The 19,626-nt window shown below is 41.7% G+C and overlaps 1 protein-coding gene across 1 annotated transcript; it reads right to left on the bottom strand.

The window, feature by feature from the left end:
* Positions 1-15,248: 15,248 nt before the first annotated feature.
* On the bottom strand, positions 15,249-19,076 carry LOC113036291 (mRNA decay activator protein ZFP36L1). Its single transcript, XM_026192525.1, has 2 exons — positions 18,777-19,076; positions 15,249-18,194 (listed from the first exon to the last, which is right to left on the bottom strand). The coding sequence occupies exons 1-2, from the start codon at positions 18,828-18,830 to the stop codon at positions 16,983-16,985; spliced, it is 1,266 nt and encodes a 421-aa protein (XP_026048310.1). The 5' UTR covers positions 18,831-19,076; the 3' UTR covers positions 15,249-16,982.
* Positions 19,077-19,626: the final 550 nt, after the last annotated feature.

Below are 19,626 nucleotides of genomic sequence, written 5' to 3'. Positions count from 1 at the left end.
AACCTACTTCCTGACAATATCATAAAGTTGTTTTCTAAAAGGGAACGGGATACAATTTGAGGGGGGAATTAAATTTAAAACATCCTTGTATCTGTACAACATTAAAAAGTTTTTGCATCTCTGTGTGTGGAGTGAAGCTGTGGAACAGACTTAATAAAGATATGAAGCAAAGTCCGAGCATGGCGCAGTTTAAAAAGCAGTTCAAGGGAATGATTTTTGCAGGGTACAGGGAGGAGGTAGAGATTTGATAGGGAGTTCTTGTCCAATATTTTCACAAGGCTGATGTGTGTGTGTGTGTGCAGGTGCACGGGTATGTTGGTATGGGTATATATATCTGTAGGTTGTGTATCCTTTGAGGTGTTACTGGGGTTATTGAATATTTGTATATGTATGTATATGTGTATGTACATATGTATATGTATATAGATAGATATACATATAATTAATACATTAAAAAACATTGATTACTAGATAGTGGAAAGGGGGTGGGATTGAATAAGCGCATGCTTCCTCCTGCTCCTTTTTGAACATGAAAGTTATTCGTAGTTGTGGGTGCTCGTTTTCCTTCTGTTTTGCTTTGTTCGTTTGTCTCTTTTTATTTTCATGTTGTTTAACTTCTTCAACATATTCAAAATAAAGATTCAATCAATCCTAACAATGCTCAGGTAAATCTTTATTCAATTCAATTCAGTTCAATTTAATTCAGTTCAATTTATTTATATAGCACTCTTCACAGGATAAAAACCACAAAGTGGTTCACAGTAATATAAAAAAAGAAATACATAAAAAACAAACAAACAAAAAACAAACAATCAACCCCCCCCCCCCCCCCCCAAGCACAATCAAACATACAGCACAAATCTAATTAAAAGCCAATCTAAATAAATTAGTCTTAAGCTGCTTTTTCAAAGAATAAATACAATCAAGGCAACGTAATGATGGAGGGAGAGCATTCCACAACCTGGGGTCCACCGCTCTAAAAGATCTTTCTCCTCTGGTTTTAAAACGTGTTTGGGGACTACCAACAGCCTTTGATTAGATGATCTCAGGCTGCGAGAGGGAGCGTGGGGTTCTAAATGTAGGCAGGGGCATCACAATTCAAAGTTTTAAAAGTCAGTACCAAGATTTTAAAATGAATTCTAAAATGTACTGGAAGCCAGTGTAATGAATGTAAAACTGGTGTAATGTGCTCTCTTTTTCGTGTCTAAGTTAAAAGCCTTGCAGCAGCATTCTGGACTGACTGGAGACGGTCCAGATTCCTTTTGCTTAAACAAAGAAAAGGCTGTTACAATAATCTAAGCGAGATGATATAAAAGCATGAATAACCACTTCTAACGCAGATTTAGACAGCAAAGTTCGAAGTTTGGAGATGTTTCTTAGCTGAAAAAGGCAGTTCCTAATTAACTGTCGAGAGTATTGTTCTCGGGACATGGCAGAATCAAAGATCACACCAAGGTACCTGATGCTCAGGTGAACAGATGAGCCAAGAGAACCAAGATGCTGTTTGATTAGAGATATCAATGGTGTCAAAGGCAGATGTCAAGTCCAACAAAACCATGACTGAGGATGCTCCGGAGTCAGCTAACATGATAATGTCACTAGAGACTTTAAGTAATGTGGTTTGTGTTGAGTGACTTTTACGGAAACCTGACTGAAATTTGTCATAGATTTCATGTTTTTCTAAAATAGAAGTAAGTTGATCTGCAACTACTTTTTCCAGAATTTTCGACAGTAATGGGAGCTTAGAGATAGGCCTATAATTCTTAAGCTGAGTTGGATCCAAACTGCTCTTTTTTAATATCAGCTCAACAACAGCATGCTTACAAACCTATGGAGACCACACCTGTTAAAAGAGAGGCATTGCATATCTCTACAATGACAGAGAGAGCATTTTTAAACAGCCCAGCAGGTAGAATGTCATTTGCACAAGTGGTAATTTTCATTTTATCATGGTCATTGGGTTAAACACTGACAGTAAATGAGGGGGGAGGTGGCCCAGAGACACAAACAGACAGTATTGAAGAACCAATGCTCATACGGACATTATCAACTTTATCCACAAAGAAATTCAGAAAGTCATCACTCTCAGATATGGAGCCACTGATCACATGACGGTCCAACAAATTAGAAAACTTCAAAGCAACATCCTGATTTATGAACTGCTTATGGAACATGAGATTAGAATTTACATTCATGTTTTTATTTCGACATACTGTATTAACACAATTGATCTAAAATCAGACAAAAAACATAAAAATCAGAGTAGAAAAAGTTTTTTTACTGTAACAACCACAAACATGTTTAATGAATCATATTTCATAACTTTAAATGCAAATATAAATTGTCAATTTTAAAATCCTACGCACAAGTTTTGCAAACAACAAAGTTATTTGCAGCCATTTACCTTTTACCTTGATTTTTTAAATAACCATTTCAAACTATTTACAGAACAATCAGCTGTTCTGCATTCAATAAGATGCCACACAAATTATTTGTGCCTCTCCAAAATAAATAATTTCTGTCCACTATAAAGAAGAACATCACAGCCTGATACCTGCAGGTCTGACAGCAGCAGGTGTATCACTCCTGTTTCTACCTGGAGACCGCAGTCGCCTCATTGTTCTGACACACAACACAAAACTATCCACAACACTACAACACATTGACTACACACGCCAAACACGCTAAACGTCACAAATCTCTCACATCTCAAAACTCGCTCTCTCTCTTTTTCTGCTGTCTCTCTCTCTCTCTCTCTCTCTCTCTCTCTCTCTCTCTCTCTCTCTCTCTCTGTCACTCCTAAAACTTCGCCTGTTTTTTGGGGGTTTTTGGTCATAAGCAGAGAGTGCTTGCTAGCGCTGTCCTTAGACAGTAAACGTGACGAAACTATTGAGGAATAACACGCGTATATATTGTTTATCATGACTCTGGTTTTACGTGGCCTATCAACACAATTTAAAAACTGGTATATGTCACCTTGTTGCTTTGTCATCTTAAAGTGGTCATGTGATTGGCTTACCACGACTACTTTATTCTTCCTCAGTCAAACAGCAGCACTCATGCGATTGTTTTGCCCCCTTAGCTCCAGGTGTTGTGCTAGACAGTGATCATGATTACTGTCTGCGGGAGCGCGCGCAGCTGCTTAAGTAAAGGTTTAACTACAGCCAGCTTGAAGGCCTGTGGTACATAGCCGATTATTAGAGATAAGTTGATCATATTTAAGATTGAAGAATTAATTAATGGTAGGACTTCTTTGAGCAGTTTTGTGGGAATGGGGTCTAAAAGACACGTTGATGGTTTGGAGGAAGTAATTATTGAAGTTAACTCAGAAAGATCAATTGGAGAAAAAGAGTCTAAATGAACATCAATGGTACTAAGAGTAGCTGTAGATAATGTTACATCTGTGGGATATTATTGGTAATTTTTTCTCAAATGATTAAAATTTTGCCTGTGAAGAAGTTCATGAAGTCATTACTAGTTAACGTTAAAGGGATGGTTGGCTCAAAAGAGCTCTGACTTTTTGTCAGCCTGGCTACAGTGCTGAAGAGAAACCTGGGGTTGTTCTTATTTGCTTCAATCAGTGACGAATAGTAAGATGTTCTGGCTTTGCGGAGGACTTTCTTATAAAGCAGCAAACTTTTTCTCCAGGCTAAATGATGATCCTCTAAATTTGTGACACGCCATTTCCTCTCCAGCTTACAAGTCATCTGCTTTAGGCTACGTGTTTGAGAATTATACCATGGAGACAGGTACTTCTGATTAGAGACCTTAGTTTTCACAGGAGCTACAGTATCCAGAGTCGTACGTAGTGAGGAGGTGAAATTATTAACAAGATAATCGACCTCTGTTGGAGTAGTGTTCAGGTAGCTGCTCTGCTCTGTGTTGGTACAGGGCATTGAAGATGATAACAGTGGGTGGATTATATTCTTAAACTTAGTTACAGCGCTTTCAGAAAGACATCTACTGTGATAAAGTCTACTCTCCACCGCTGTGTAATCAATTATTGTAAATGTAAATGTTATCAGGAAATGATCAGACAGGAGAGGGTTTTCAGGAAACACTGTTAAATGTTCAGTTTCTATGCCATATGTTAAAACAAGATCTAGAGTGTGATTAAAGTGGTGGGTGGGTTCTTTTACATTTTGAGAGAAGCCAATTGAGTCTAATAACAGATTAAATGCCATGTTGAGGCTGTCATTTTTAGCGTCTACATGGATGTTAAAATCACCCACAATAATTATTTTATCTGAGCTCAGAACTAAATTAGATATAAAGTCTGAGAAATCAGACAGAAACTCTGTGTAAGGCCCAGGTGGACGATAGATGATAACAAGTAAGACTGGTTTCTGAGTTTTACAGCTGGGGTGGACAATGTTAAGCATCAGGCTTTCAAATGAATTAAAAGTCTGTCTTGGTCTTTGGTTGATTAATAGGCTGGTGTGAAAAATTGCTGCCACACCGCCCCCTCGGCCTGTGCTTCGAGATTTCTGGTAGTTAGAATGACTCAGGGGTGTTTATTCATTTACACTAACATAATCATCCTGCTGCAACCAGGTTTCTGTAAGGCAGAGTAAATCAATTTGTTGATCAACTATTAAGTCATGTACTAACAGAGACTTGGAGGACAGAGAGCTGATATTTAATAATCCACATTTCACTGTTTTACTCTTTAGTTCAGATGTGGATACTGTATTGTTCTTTCTTTGTAATTGTTTATGTTTAAGTTGTTTGTTGCTGGATTTTAGTTTGTTTTTTGTCTGTTTGGGAGCTGACACAGTCTCTATGGAGATGGGTTTTTGGGGGTAACAGGAAGAGAGAAGATTCAGAGAGGCGTGTAAGACTGCAACTCTGCTTCCTGGTCCCAACTCTGGATAGTCATATTTTGGGAGATTTAATAAATTTGTCCATATTTCTAGAAATGAGAGCTGCTCCATCCAAAGTGGGATGGATGCCGTCTCTCTTAACAAGATCAGGTTTCCTCCAGAAGGTTTGCTAATTTTCTATGAAGCCCACATCGTTTTTTGGACACCACTCAGACAGCCAGCAATTTAAGGAGAACATGCGGCTAAACATGTCACTCCTGGTCTGATTGGGGAGGGGACCAGAGAAAACTACAGAGTCAAAGTTACACACGATTCAGTATTGATTTTAGTGACCTCTGATTGGCGTAATCGGGTGTTATTACTGCGAATGTGGAGGAGCACAGGACAGACTCAATGACTGCAGTGTAGAACTGGGTCAGCAGCTCCTGTGGAAGACTGTACTTCCCCAGTTGTCTCAGGAAGTACATCCTCTGCTAGGTCTTTTTGAGGATGGAGATGATGTTGGTCTCCCACTTCAGGTCCTGGGAGATGGTGGTCCCCAGGAACTTGAAGATCTCCACAGTCGACACAGGACTGTCTGATATGGTGAGGGGAAGCAGTGTTGAGGGATGTCTCCTGAAGTCCATTGTCATCTCTACAGTCTTAAGCATGTTCAGCTCCAGATTGTGCTGACTGCACCAGAGTACCAGTCGCTCAACTTCCTGCCGGTATGCAGACTCATCACCATCCTGAATGAGTCCGGTTGTGTCATCTGCAAACTTAAGGAGTTTAACAGCCGAGTTCTTGGAGATGCAATCATTCGTGTAGAGGGAGAACAACAGTGCTGAGAGGACACATCATTGAGGGGCACCAGTACTGAGGGACCGAGTTTCAGAGGCAATGTCCCCCAGCCTCACTTGCTGCTGTCAGGAAGCTGGTGATCCACTGACAGGTAGCTGGTGACACGCTGAGCTGGGAGAGTTTGGAGGAAAGAAGTTCAGGCACGATGGTGCTAAAAGCCAAACTAAAGTCCACAAACAGGACCCTGGGATAAGTTCCCGAGCGGTCGAGGTGTTGCAGGATGTAATGCAGCCCCGTGTTCACTGCATCATCCACCGACCTGTTTGCCTGGTAGGCAAACTGCAGGGGGTCCAACTGGTGGCCTGTAATGTCCTTCAGATGGGCTAACACCAGTCTTTCAAAGGATTTCATGACCACAGATGTCAAGGCGACAGGTCTGTTATCGTTCAATCCTGTAATGGTGGGTTTCTTGGGGACCAGGGTGACGGTGGAGCGTTTGAAGCAGGAGGGAACTTCGAACAGCTCCAGGGATCTGTTGAAGATGCGGGTAAAAATGGGGGCCAGCTGTACAGCACAGGTATTAAGGCAGGAGGGTGAAACACCGTCTGGTCCGGGGCCTTTCCTGGGCTTCTGTTTCTGAAACAGTCGGCTCACATCCTGAGTGTGTATTCTGAGTTTCAGGGAGGAGGAAAGGGGGGTGAGAGGTGTGATGGAGGTCGTTGAGTCTGGACTGGGGAGGGTGGTGGTGGTCTGCAAGTCTGCAATCCAGACTCAACGAATCTACCAGAGTGTTCTGGCATACCAAACATGTCCTAAGGTTATGAGAGAGGTCGTACCTTCTCTTTCTGATATATAGTATGGGAGGACACCTACTCTTTATCTGTTTGATATAAGAGCCCTTTGTTTAGGTGGACCGCTGGACTCCTGGCGCCAGCTTTTAAGGAGGCGTTCACAGGGTCACTGGTGCTACAATGTTTTCTGACGTGTGCTATACAGGCCTATAGAAAAAAGCACATATACTCATGACTCTTTCTCTCTTTGCTTTTACAGTGTGGTGTAGACGTGTTGGACCAAATGGCACGGATGTATTCCGTAAGAGCAGCAACACACAGGTGGCCAGTAGTGGTTTTCTACAATATGCTGGACCTGGCGGCGGTGAATGCCGACATTTTGTACAAGGCATGTACAGGGTGGACAGGCAAAAGAAGATTGTTTCTGAGTCTTCTAGCCAAGGAAATTCGTTGCCGGCTCATGCAGCACAAGGAAATATTAGCACAGAGGCAGGCTGCTGAAGCTGCTGCAACTGCTGTGCCAGGGACTGTAAAGACAACGCAGTGCCAGGTGCAAGAGAGCTGCAACAGGAATTGCAGCAGATTTACCTGTGCAACATGTCAGAAATTCACCTGTGCTAAATGCAGGGACGATGGACACTGGATCTGCAAACGCTGTAAAGTTTGAAAAACTTTAAAATAAAATAGACTTGTGTATCCATATATTGTGAATGTGGGTCTTTTGTATAGATACGGCAGGAATTTCTGAAGGTTGTAACACATAGCTTTGGCCTGCCTTGGATCTGAGCTACTCAAAGTAAACAAATGTAAATGTTGCGCACACACACACACACACACACACACACACACACACACACACACACACACACACACACACACACACACACACACACACACACACACGCACACAAGCACAACAAATCTGTCTTTATTAGTCCCACAAGTGGAAAATCTGCACTGTCATTGCAGAAAAGTGGACAGTGCAAGACAAAAGCAACAAAAATAAAAGCCGCACAAAGAGTACAATATAAAAAGTGCACTATACAAGCAATCTGGAGACATAAATATGGACACGCGTATTGAAAAATATTGGTGTATACACAGACATATATATATATATAAAAAAAAAAACACCCAGCACGCCCCTGCGGGCAGTTTATCCTTCAAGCTCGGGTCCTCTACCAGAGGCCTGGGAGCTTGAGGGTCCTGCGCAGTATCTTAGCTGTTCCCAGGACTGCGCTCTTCTGGACAGAGATCTCCGATGTTATTCCCGGGATCTGCTGGAGCCACTCGCCTAGCTTGGGAGTCATCGCACCTAGTGCTCCGATTACCACGGGGACCACCGTTACCTTCACCCTCCACATCCTCTCGAGCTCTTCTCTGAGCCCTTGGTATTTCTCCAGCTTCTTGTGTTCCTTCTTCCTAATATTGCTGTCATTGGGAACCACTACATCGATCCCTACGGCTGTCTTCTTCTGTTTGTCTATCACCACTATGTCCGGTTGGTTAGCCATCACTATTTTGTCCATCTGTATCTGGAAGTCCCACAGGATCTTAGCTCGGTCATTCTCCACCACCCTTGGGGGCATCTCCCATTTTGACCTTGAGACTTCCAGGCCATATTCGGCACAGATGTTTCTGTATACTATGCTGGCCACTTGGTTATGGCGTTCCATGTATCCCTGCCTCCTTGCATCTTACACCCTGCTGTTATGTGCTAGATTGTCTCAGGGGCATCTTTACACAGCCTGCACCTGGGGTCTTGCTTGGTGTGATAGACCCCAGCCTCTATGGATCTATCTGCTGGTGGTACATACCGTGCAGAGGCCTGTCCTTCCATGATGGTGCCTCCTCTTCCTCCTCATTCTTGGGTTTCTGCTTCCTGCGGTATTATCTGAGCACACGGTCAGTTGGGGCCATCTTCCTGATGTATTCATGCATGTCTGTTGTCTCATCCTGAACCGTAGTGCTGACACTCACCAGTCCCCAGCCTCCTTCCTTCCGCTTAGCGATCAGCCTCAGGGTGCTGGACTTGGGGTGAAACCCTCCATGCATGGTCAGGAGTCTTGATGTCAGTGGCTTCTATCTCCTCCTTTGAACAGCTTATTACCCCAGCTGGGTACCTGATCACGGTGTTGATGGCCCGGATCTTGTTCTTACCGTTCAGCTGACTTCTCAGGACTTGCCTGACCCTCTGCAGGTACTTGGTGGTTGCAGCTTTTCTAGTGACCTCTTCATGGTTCCCATTTGCCTGTGGGATCCCCAGGAGTAGTAATATAATGGCACTTTTTTTGAGGGCCTGCTGAATTGTTTTTAATGACACTTTTTGATGAACAGCAGATGATTAATTCCTCTTTATTGGAGAAAGTGTCCCTAAGCTATTGCTGCTCATACTTACTGAGTTCCCTAGCTACTTCTTTACTATGTCAGTAAACTTTTTGAAAAGGAAGCTGTTGTAGATTTAAAGAAACATCTTAATTGAAGCAAAGGCAAAAAATTGGAATGAATTTTATGTGACTGTTCATATTAAAGCCAACAACAAGTGAAAATCCAAAAAACCGGCTCCAATCCTTTGTATTAATGATCTCCCCCCTCTGTGTGTGTGTGTGTGCCCTCACAGAAGGAAGGTCACAGCAGGAGCTTTTCTCAAACGCATCAGTTTATTTTTTACAAGAAGTGTAGCTCATACAACGGTATAAATGTATTCTTTGCGGTACTTTAAAATTATGAAACTAAAGAATTTGAGTTCGTGCACATTGTGAAACAAGAATCTAAATATTTGTGTCACAATGATTTCTATAAAAGCATTTTGTTTATGGGGATAATGCGACAAATCTTTTGTGTGTCCTATTAATGATCAATGGTAATTGAAGAGGAAGCTTGAACCCTGGCTCAGGACATTTTCATGACAAGTGACAGCGCAGACATCTGCTAATGAGAGAACATGTTTTATCATCATAAAGACGGTGATATGAAGCATCGTTAAAGTGTCACTTCAGTAATGTTGACTCATGTTTTTAATAGGTGACTTTAAAACACTAAACTCTAATTTCTGTGGTTTATTTTAAGTTTACAGAATATAACATGTGGTAAGACGACGAGTTTTACTTCTCACCGTCCGTGTTATGTGTATCTATTTATCATGTATGCTACTTTGCTCTACGGACTGTAAAATGTTTCACTGTGTTCATGAAATAAACCAGACTTTCACTGTCTGCATCTTTTACTGTTTTTCTGCTTTTGTTCACTCCAAGTTTGACAAACCTACAGATATCCAGAGTTAACTCACTAACAATGTGGAGCAGTCTCAGTGTATTTAGCTGCTTTTTCCCTGAACACAACCAACTGAGAGAAACGCTTGTAGTCCTCACTTTGGTCATTTTGAATGCTGAAGGAGATTGGTTCCATAGACACCTTATACTAGTGTTTCCTGCACTACTATGTTCTATTTAAATCCAGATTCCTTCTATAGTTTGCAGTGAAATTTGTTAAACCGTTGCTTAATGGGACAGAAGTACAAGGCACTCTTTAATAACACATTTGTAGATGAGTTTATTGCTGAACAACACAGCTAGCAGTCTCACACACTCTTTAGGTTTTTCAAGTTATGTGTGTAAGGGTTTAGTCTATCAAACCTTACCCTTTTCTCCCCAGTATCACAACAGTATGACTCCCAAAGTACAGATCAGTAAACAACCTATGATTCTAAAGCCAGAACAGAAAGATACAGTTGGAAGATGAATGATTGCGTTTTTATGACGCACACACAGAGGATCCCCAACTCCCTCATATAATTTTGTACCTCACTAAAGCGTACACTAGATGGCACTGCCTCCCTACATCTCATCCAATAAGTCTCTCCATTTCACTTTTGCAGACTTGAATGTGGAAATTAAGTATCTGCTGCCAGCTGCCCTTTCTTCATTTTAAAACGCTACCAACAAAGATAACCATGGAAACCTTGAGATATATGATTTGTAATTCAGGACATTTTTTTGTCTCGTGAATGCTGTTGTAGCTGTAGAGTTTAAGAATAGTAAATGAATCCTAATTCCCGATTTCAAGCTCAGTATGTTTACCACACTATAGGTACAGGTTTGATATTTGTTGGCTAAAATGATTTGTATTAAAATGCATTCACCAAAATATCTGTACTGGTTAGTAATGCCTACAGATACTGGCAGCTCCTAACATCTTGAAAAATGCAAGAGGACCTGTAGAGGGAGCTGCCAAAACACTCTTCTAGCTTAATGTTGTGTGTTGAGTTTATGTCTACGGGTAGGAATGAGCACTTGCTTCGAACATGTTCACTTAGTCGTCATTTATTAGGCACATACAGCTAAAATTAATAGAATCCTACTAAAGATGTTGTTTGTGATGCATTTAAACTATTGAGTACTTGAGGAGGCTGTTCCAAAGTTTCCAATGTGCAACTTAGTAAAAACCGGACAGTCCTGTAACTCTGAATCTTGGGGCCACTTAAAGCTGTTGGCCCACTGACCAGAGTGTGCCAGGTCTAACGGATAACCCGGGGCCAGCATTCAAGCATTTCTAAGTAAGCAGTAAAACTTTGCTTCTTCTCTGTGGAGGTCATGTGTGAGGAGGTATAACACAAACAAACAGAAACAGGAACACTAGAGGATCGATTTCTCCGTTTGAGCTCCAGAGTCTGATGGCTCTGAGAACAAATGACTATGAACTTTGACATGCTTGGGGTTATGAAGGAACGTGGACACTAAAGCAGTGACCTTTTATTTGTCCCTTCTTATTTTCAGTGCCGTGGACTTCAGCATGTTTTGGTCGAACTTTTAGGGAAACTTTTGTTTAATATACTGAAAAGTCACAAATGCTATAAAACACTTTTTGTTGTGTTTATTAAAGCTAATAGCTAGAAATGTTCCTCAGAGGTTTTGCATCTTAAATACTATTACTTAAGGATTTTTTGTTACAGAGGTACGAATCAGATGGAATCAAGGCAGGGCAACTGAAACAAGCTGCATGCCGGTTGTCATCATTTCTTTAGGGATTAATAAAGTATTTTGATTCTGATTCTGCAGAGGCTTCGAAATATAGGGACTCTGGGGGTGAAAAATTGGAACTGGAATTGATGTGTGTTAAGTTTGTAGTCTGCAATCTTTTGAGTCTGAGAGTGAGAGAGTGAGAGAGAGAGAGTGAGAGAGAGTGAGAGAAAGAGAGAGAGGGGTAGTGATGGGTCACAAGGGCAAATTTTTTTTGTCCAGCCCTGACTGCATTTTGTGATGAAAAAATGATCATAACACAAATGGATGAAATAGTTGATTATTCTAAATATCTAACAGCCTACAACTTATGAATGGAAAAAGAATACTCATTAAAGACACCAGGAAGTCTTCCAGTGGCCAGTTTAGCAACAGCTTTTTACAGACTTGTTTTATGCCACATGAAATACAGTGTTAATTGTATCTTTTTACTATATCACTTTGGATTTTATCATATAGAAGTTATATTAAATCCAGTTTTTATGAGTTCAAGGAAACTTTCCCGTTTTAGAAGATAAATAGTGGACAGACAAACATCTTTAATGACAATGAATCTAATGTATCTAAAGAGAGTGAAAATGTAAGGAAAGCCTGCAGAATTGCATTTGTCACAGCTTTACAGGGTTACTACTACTACTACATGTGCAGTCTAAGTAAATACCGAGAACCATCGTCAACATACATTTCTCAGTGTTATGAAAGCACTTTAGTAACTGGTGTTTAAATGTCAGGTCTCAAGCAACTGAAGCAACATGACTTGAGCAAATCTACCTCCCACATGGATTTTTGACTTGAGCCATTTATTTGCTTAATGAGAGCCTCAGTTCCTCTGAAATCACAGTCCAGTTCCAGCAGCCAAATAACATTCTTAACTTAAAAATACACAGTTGTGCCTCAGCATCACAGGTGAAACGTATTTATGCTTCTAAGTTATCTAAGTTTGCTGTTTAATTTTTGTGAGCATTTCAGGGTATTTGATGAGAGCCATCTGCTTATTAGGACACCTCCTTGAAACAGCCCAAGCCCATCCATTCCCTCCTAAGCTCCCCCGTTAACCAATAATTCTTCTTTTTCTCTCTAAGCTCAGCACAAACCCTTCCCTGCTGCTGAATTCTCCCAAATCACTTTATCCACCCATATCTGTCCACACACAGGGAAGCCACCCCTCACCCTCGCTCCCAGGCTGATTCCAGTTTATTCCCATTCAGCTGCATTAGCATACAGATGTTAGACTGAAAACGGAAAGCAGGGACACACAAAGGGGCTTCGTGGCCAGGAGGGGCGGGAGGGATTGAGGGGCTGCACAGGGATGGCCCTTGGCCTTTTTAAGGTCTTGCAGACACACACACACACACACACACACACACACACACACACACACACACACACACACACACACACACACACACACACACACACACACACACAGCCATGGGTATTGAATGGTAAGTAGCCCTGGGGGTTGTGGGAGCCTGCTCCTGCCTCACTTTACTGTTATTCATTTACCAGAGGGAAATCCTCAGCCAGCCCACTGCTGAATGCCCACACACACACACACACACACACACACACACACACACATGCAGAGAGAGAGAGAAATCCCCAGCTCCCTCATATAATTTTAAAGGACAGAAACATAAGAAAATATCCAATATACGATTATTTTTTACCCTGCCAATGACCCACATGTGAATGTGACTAGGCTGAGAATGTGAGCGGGAATAATGAAAAGAAAAACCAATTTTTTTTAACTTGGACTGAGATTGCATGTTTAATTCTAGTTGTTTAATTCTACCAGGTGATTCAGGTGTAGCAGCAGGTTCTGTGGTTTAAGCTGCAATAATGCACCAGAATGACTCAAGTCTGTCTGAAAGGACCGAGTTGAGTGTTTCCACTTAAAAGATGACAACGATAACTATGTGGAAATGAAGTATCACCAACACACCGTGCTTTTCAAATATGAACACAATCACAAATCAGGCCCTGTTGAGCCCGTCAGGTGTGTTTTCATTTCTGGAAGTATTTGTAGGCTGCAGGACACACGATGCCCAGTTTTCTGGACAGTTATGATCTCTATTCTCAAATGGGCTCCGTCTATCATCACACTAAATTTGTGTGATCTGGCAGGCTAATACCCATTGAATGCTCAGTATCACACAGTTACAGTTATGCTCTTACATAGGGCTCAGCTGGAAAATGTAAAGTAAGCGCTGGAGCTGCAGTGCATATGCAAAGTTTTATCTGGAACAAAGTTCTTCTATAAACTACTTCTGCCACTCTGGAGCCATGCAGACAATGTCTGTGAGACAGCTTTTTTAAATGCCCAAAAAGATAAATAAAACTGCTGTATTTGTACGTTACATACACAACGTTTCACACTTCTAGCCTCATTAGCATCTCAGTCCAGAGTGTCAATGTGATCACTATTTAACTCTTAGAATTAGAGGAAGTTTAGATAACTTCCATCAATTCTGTCACTGATTTCTATTTAGGATCATTCGAGTGCCATGTGTCATCAGCACTTGTGTTTCATTCACTGTTTGGTAACTTTTACTATCAAAACTACTTGGTTAGTGTTACGAAACACCGGATAGACATTTTACAAAATTCGCCATATTGTGCATGAAAAGTTCAACCCTGTCTACAGTGATCATTAAAATATGGGATTGTTAAAAAATAAATAAATATTATTATTATTATTTTTTAATCATCAAAATGTGGCCATTTGTGCCTTTAATATTAACCATAGGTTATAATAACAGCTTGTATGAAGAACATATGAGGTCCGGGGCAGCACAATGTTGTGCAGGGAAAAAAGAAGTATGTAATCATCTCATTAAAAATGGATCAGTATTGATTTTTTTCTGTATATTTTGCTTTATTGTTTTGAATTCAGGCATTTTTTCCCTACAGTAATAGTTTAATACACACACATATATACAGAGTGAGAGACGGAGAGAGAAAGAGAGAGAGGGGAGGACCTCAACTTCTGCTCCACTTTGTGTGAATAGATGGAAATCAGTCACAAGTATCTCAGTGCCCCATTGTGTTCTGGGAAGTCTTTGTTCGAGCATCTGTTGCCCAAACATTCTCCCCAGTGTCACTCACTCTAAATTGGTCTGTTCAGACGAGTTGCAACAAAACTCACTCCCCTTCCCACAGAACACACTCCCACACATAAACACGCACACAGAGGGGAGGGCTGGGAGATTCCCTAAACACAAGTAGGAGAAAGAGTTAATCTTTGTTCCTTTTGTTTGTGAATGAAACACAGATGATTGTAAAAGCTCTAAAAACAGTGGCAGGATCTTAAAGTGATGCTCGTGGGAAAGCTTTGCCCAAAAACGAACATTTGAGTTATTGATTTCCTGCTCAACATGTGCTTTTATTTTTGCCATTGCCTTTAACTCAGGAGGAATTTCTCCTCAGTTGCTCAAATTTTATGCAGAAAAACAAACACTGAAGGTGTAAGCCTTTTTCCAGTTGCTTCTTCTGAGTGTTATTCAGCACTAAAGCTCTTTAATATTTGCATCACCTGTTTTTATGTTTGAATATAAAGATGGGAAAAGGGATTAAAAAACTAAAGTTTTTTTGTTGTGATTGATGTATGGATGTGAGAATTCTACTGGAAATGTTGGTGAAGTGAAGTAAGAGTTTACGTGTTTATGTGGGAGAAAGGTTAATGGGCTACTTTTTGCTTTTTGTAATCATAGTTTACATATTAAATAATTGACCTAATTCTTAGATTCTGACCTTAAGAAGGTATGGTAACAAAAGGAAACAAGTATAATGAAATTCAAGATAGAATTCTTATTTTTTCAAGGACTTTTATTTTGAAATAAAGGTGGACATATATATTAAGATAAAGAGCTAGCATATCAACATAACCCATGGAATGTAAACAATAGATGCACTTAAATTATGTAAATCAAAACACGCATTATCCAACAACACAATATAGGTTCTGCTTTGAAAATCAAAATAAATAAGACTTTAAGTTAAAAGTTACAAAAACAGCTCGCTGTCAAGCCAGCAACAAGCTACAGCAACAAGAAGCCTCTCTGGACTCAGGACAGGTCAGAGAATTTTCATGAACAAAAAAAAAATTTCAATCTGGCCTAAATTTTATTTAAACTCGCGTGATTTCACCTGCCGCTCAGAGACTTGGCAAGCTAGCGTGCAACAGAGGTCAACCAAACACATTGTCATTAAACCAACTCGGATAGATTAAAGTCAACTATAAAACAAACTATAAAAAATTTTGACCACGAGACACAACGGTCCTCATGTGCAGGACATCACCGCACTTTTCACACATTACAAAAGATGTTTTCGTTCTCTTGGTGGTTTTGGTGTATCTCATAAAGTACCGACATTTTTAGTTGCCACTGCTGGCTCACATCAAAGTCTTGTTTTGCTTTATGTTTAACAGGATTTATCAGTTGAAGAAAATGTTACGTGAATCAGGACGTGAGGCTTAACAGAGAGGAGAGTAGACTCGCTGTGCGCTCACACCGACACCAAATGGCAGAGGATGCTGGAGAAGGCACTGCACTGCTTGTGGCGTGAAAGCTCAGCGAGTCTTGATTTCTGTCAGGCCTATAAGCCAGTAAGGCAACATAAATACAGAATGCCAAAATGTTTCACGTCCTCCTTCCCTCTCCTCTCCGCAAGCCTTCTTAAAGCTACTGGAAAGTGTAAAACCAAGCAGATGGACAAAATGAATGCATAAGTAAAGCATAATTTCTCAGGCATTATTAAGAATGCATAAACACAATCACAAAGCAAACATGACATGAACAATAAATCGTACACAAAGCAATAAATATGGCTAAAAAAAAGTGTTAGGCTATAGTAATAATTATAACACTGTGTATCACCTGCCGTGGCTAGCAGTACTAGTAGGTTAGGAGAACTCTAACTTTGGTAACTAGAGTCAGTGGGATGCCTACACCTGGGCTAGATTTTGTTGCTAAAGCATTTAAAGTAGCTGACATACAATCAATTGATCAGTCAGTGGCAGCATACAGTTATTCAACCGTCTTGGACAAGAAGCTGGAAAGAATTACAGTTAAACTGCCCAAAATATGACTGGAGAAGTGCTGTAGGCTTGCATTGTTGAAACTGACCTGCAAATAAACCCAACAGTACAGAGCGAACAGCACTAATGTTAAATTCCTTCATAAATAAGGGTACAGGGAATTCTCACACAGAACTCCCCTCTGAGCAGGAACAGCACACGGATGACTGCTGAGCTGAGTGAAGAACCCTCAGAGTAGTCCCTAAAAATGGGTATACAACAGTATACAGCAGTAACAACGGCATGAAAAACAAGCTTAAAAAAAGGAAAAGTCAGCTTAAACTGGACGAACACTGAGCAGCGCTACAACTGCTTGGATGAAAAATGCAATATGCACAAAGATAGGTACTCTGCTGGATTTAAGAGGGAACAGAAAACCCAATGTCTTAATTCTTTGTGAAAAGACCAACATCATATACTGGCCACATAGAGTTAAAACTATTAGACTATATATCCCTGATTAAATTCAGCCCTACAGTAAAACCCTTCCCTACTCATCTGAAACAGAAAGGCGGCTGAAGATGGGTAGTCGTCGGCCCTCGAAGCTCGGTGACTCTGTGCCACTGGAGGAAGAGCTGAGGGAGCAGGAGGATGTGTAGCCCTCTTCAGAGAGGGAGTCAGCTGAGGAGCAGCGCTGAAGGCTGGGACAGGCATTCAGGGAGGCTGGAGGCTGTTGGGGGAGGAGGTAAGGGAGGCTTTTGGGTGTGAAAGTTGAGGTGGGACACCGGGCGCTGACAGAATCGGTCACGGCGAAGAAGCGCAGAGCTGAATCACCGCTGTCACCAGCCAGGTCACCGATGCCAGAGAAGGGGAAGGGGTAATGCTTCAGTGGGCCGGGTTCGGGAAAGAGAGGGGAAAGGAGCTCAGGGCTTCCTACAGAGGACGGAGGAGGAGAGACAGAGGAGGCCCTGGTGAAAAGGAAGGAGCAAGGCTGTGACTCCTTTACTGGCTGGAAGGTCTGCGGAGAGGAGGAGAAGCCTGCGAAGCTGAGGCTGTGGCGCAGCAGAGGAGGCCTGAGCTTCTGCTTCTGTGGAGACGCAGCAGCATTGCCGGCATTGAGCTCATCCGCGTTGTGAATGAAGTGGCAGCGGGCACCGTATGGACAGAAGCCTATGGTGTGGAACGTGCGGCAGGGCTCCGTCTTATATTTGGGATGACGGTTGAGGCCTCTCAGCTCGTCCATGCCGTGAGCAAACTGGCACTTGGCACCGTACTTGCAGGCCCCGCTTTCCTCATATGTGCGGCACAGTTCCGTCTTGTATCGAGTGGAGATGTGTGGTGGTGGTGGTGGAGGCAGCGTGGGTCTGGAGGAAGCAGCTGAGGAGATGGAGGTGTTACTGATGCATAGGCCAGGTGGGGGGAGTAGCAGTGGTGGGGACAAGTTGGCTGCTTTGTCCTCTCTCCCTCCCAAACTGTTGCCCTCGATCATGCTGACTGAGCGGTCAACTCTGAAGGGGATGTGGCTGAGCGAGGAGCGGGGAAGCTGACCCTCCCTGCTCCACTGCTGGTTGGAGGTCACATTTAGGCCCCAACAGGCTGACTCGGTCATCTCACAACTGCTGCTGTTGAACTTGGAGTTTGGGAGGGTCACAGGGCAGAGAGAGTGACGTCGCTGGAAGCCGAGCACCCTTTGACTGTGCTGCTGCCGTTGCTGCTGGGAGCTGGTAGACGAGCCATCTGTCGCCTCCAGGCTGCGGAAATTCTGTTGCACAAAAGGAGAGAGGAGAAGAATAGATGAGTGCCGTGCATTCCTGGAGCTCTGGAGCGGGGCTTGCAGGGCCAAGGCGAGCTGAAAGGAGATTTTAGAGTTGCAGCTAAAGCCAGAGGTCTTATAAATTGGATTTGCTCAAACATCTCTAAAGTTGCACAAAAAAAAAACCAATTTAAAAATAACACATAATTTAAAAGAAACAGCAAACAGCCTGTTTTCCTGTCACTGTTTCATTAAATAACATTTAAAAATTGCAAAAAAAAATATTAAATGAAGCCCCCAAAATCTGAAAAAGTTAACACGTGACACTGTAAAGTTACAACATAACACAACTAAAGATTGAACAGCTTTTAACACCATCTGAATCTGAATTTTCTACAAAATATTAAAGTTTAAACCACACTCATGCTTTAAATTAGACAATAAATTTGTAGCATTTCATCACTTTATGTTTTTAACACAAATAAATGAGCTTAATAATTTACTCCTAATTCAGCTCGTATAGGCACAAGCTGATCGTGTTTCAGGCATGCTGGTACACATATATAAAGGTTTTTGATCGGTCTCTCTCACCTTGCAGAACTCCTCATCTAGTTCCAGGAAAGGTGTTAGAAAGTCGGAGGGCATGGTTAGCTCCACCGTCCTCACTGAGTCAATGAGCTGTTGTCTGATCTCACAAGGATATTAAGCACAGAAGTTTTTGGGGTCCAAAGAGAAGGGGAAAAAAAATTCTGAAAAAGCTCAGGAGTAAAATTAAAAAAAATATTTTGGGGGAAGGAAAAGGAAAAACAAAAGTAGCCCAGTCTGTTGTGAAGGAGACAAGAAGTTTGGGAAAAGAGCAAAGTGTCCCCAGGAGGAAAGTCACTCAACCATCTGTTGGAATCTCCTTAAATAGTTGGGGAAACCCACCCACCTCCTGCCTGTGTGCTTCAGGGGGCGGGCAGGGAGGGGTGTGTGTGTGTTAATGTGCGTTAATGTGTGTGTGTGTTTGGGGGGAGGGGGTCCTGAATTGTAATGGGCAGGGAGGGCTCGGCGAAAGGAGGAGGGAGCTGAATGAAGCTACTTTTGTACCCATTCATTACCAAATCCTTAAAAGAGGATTTTTTTTTGGGGGGGGGGGGGGGGGGGCAGGCTCTCATTTTATTTAGGATCAATACAGCTGAGGAGTTAATGATAAACAACTTATTGTCATAAGGGGAAAATATGAAAAAAGTATATCTGTATTCCCCCCGACAGAGGCAATCAGCCTGAAAATAAGCAATGCTGTTTATTTATCCAAGAAGTTTTTATACATCCGTTCTTCCGAAATGATGATACAATTTATTTGATAATTTCAAATTTTATTTATTGTTTAGCTACTGCATTAAAATAAAAATTCATATGGATTCTGGGTCTAAGTTGACAATAGATTAAAAAACATTGT

This window comes from Astatotilapia calliptera, chromosome 14, assembly GCF_900246225.1.
Source record: "Astatotilapia calliptera chromosome 14, fAstCal1.2, whole genome shotgun sequence".
Lineage (NCBI taxonomy): Eukaryota > Metazoa > Chordata > Actinopteri > Cichliformes > Cichlidae > Astatotilapia > Astatotilapia calliptera.
This window is presented reverse-complemented; position numbering and strand designations above follow the sequence as displayed.

What these genes read in the sequence shown, in the direction of transcription:
- LOC113036291 (XM_026192525.1), bottom strand. Translation starts at nt 18,830, where the DNA reads ATGCCCTCCGACTTTCTAACACCTTTCCTGGAACTAGATGAGGAGTTC. An exon ending in TAGATGAGGAGTTCTGCAAG is followed by an intron (nt 18,195 to 18,776) that starts GTGAGAGAGACC and finishes TTTGTGCAACAG; the next exon opens with AATTTCCGCAGCCTGGAGGC.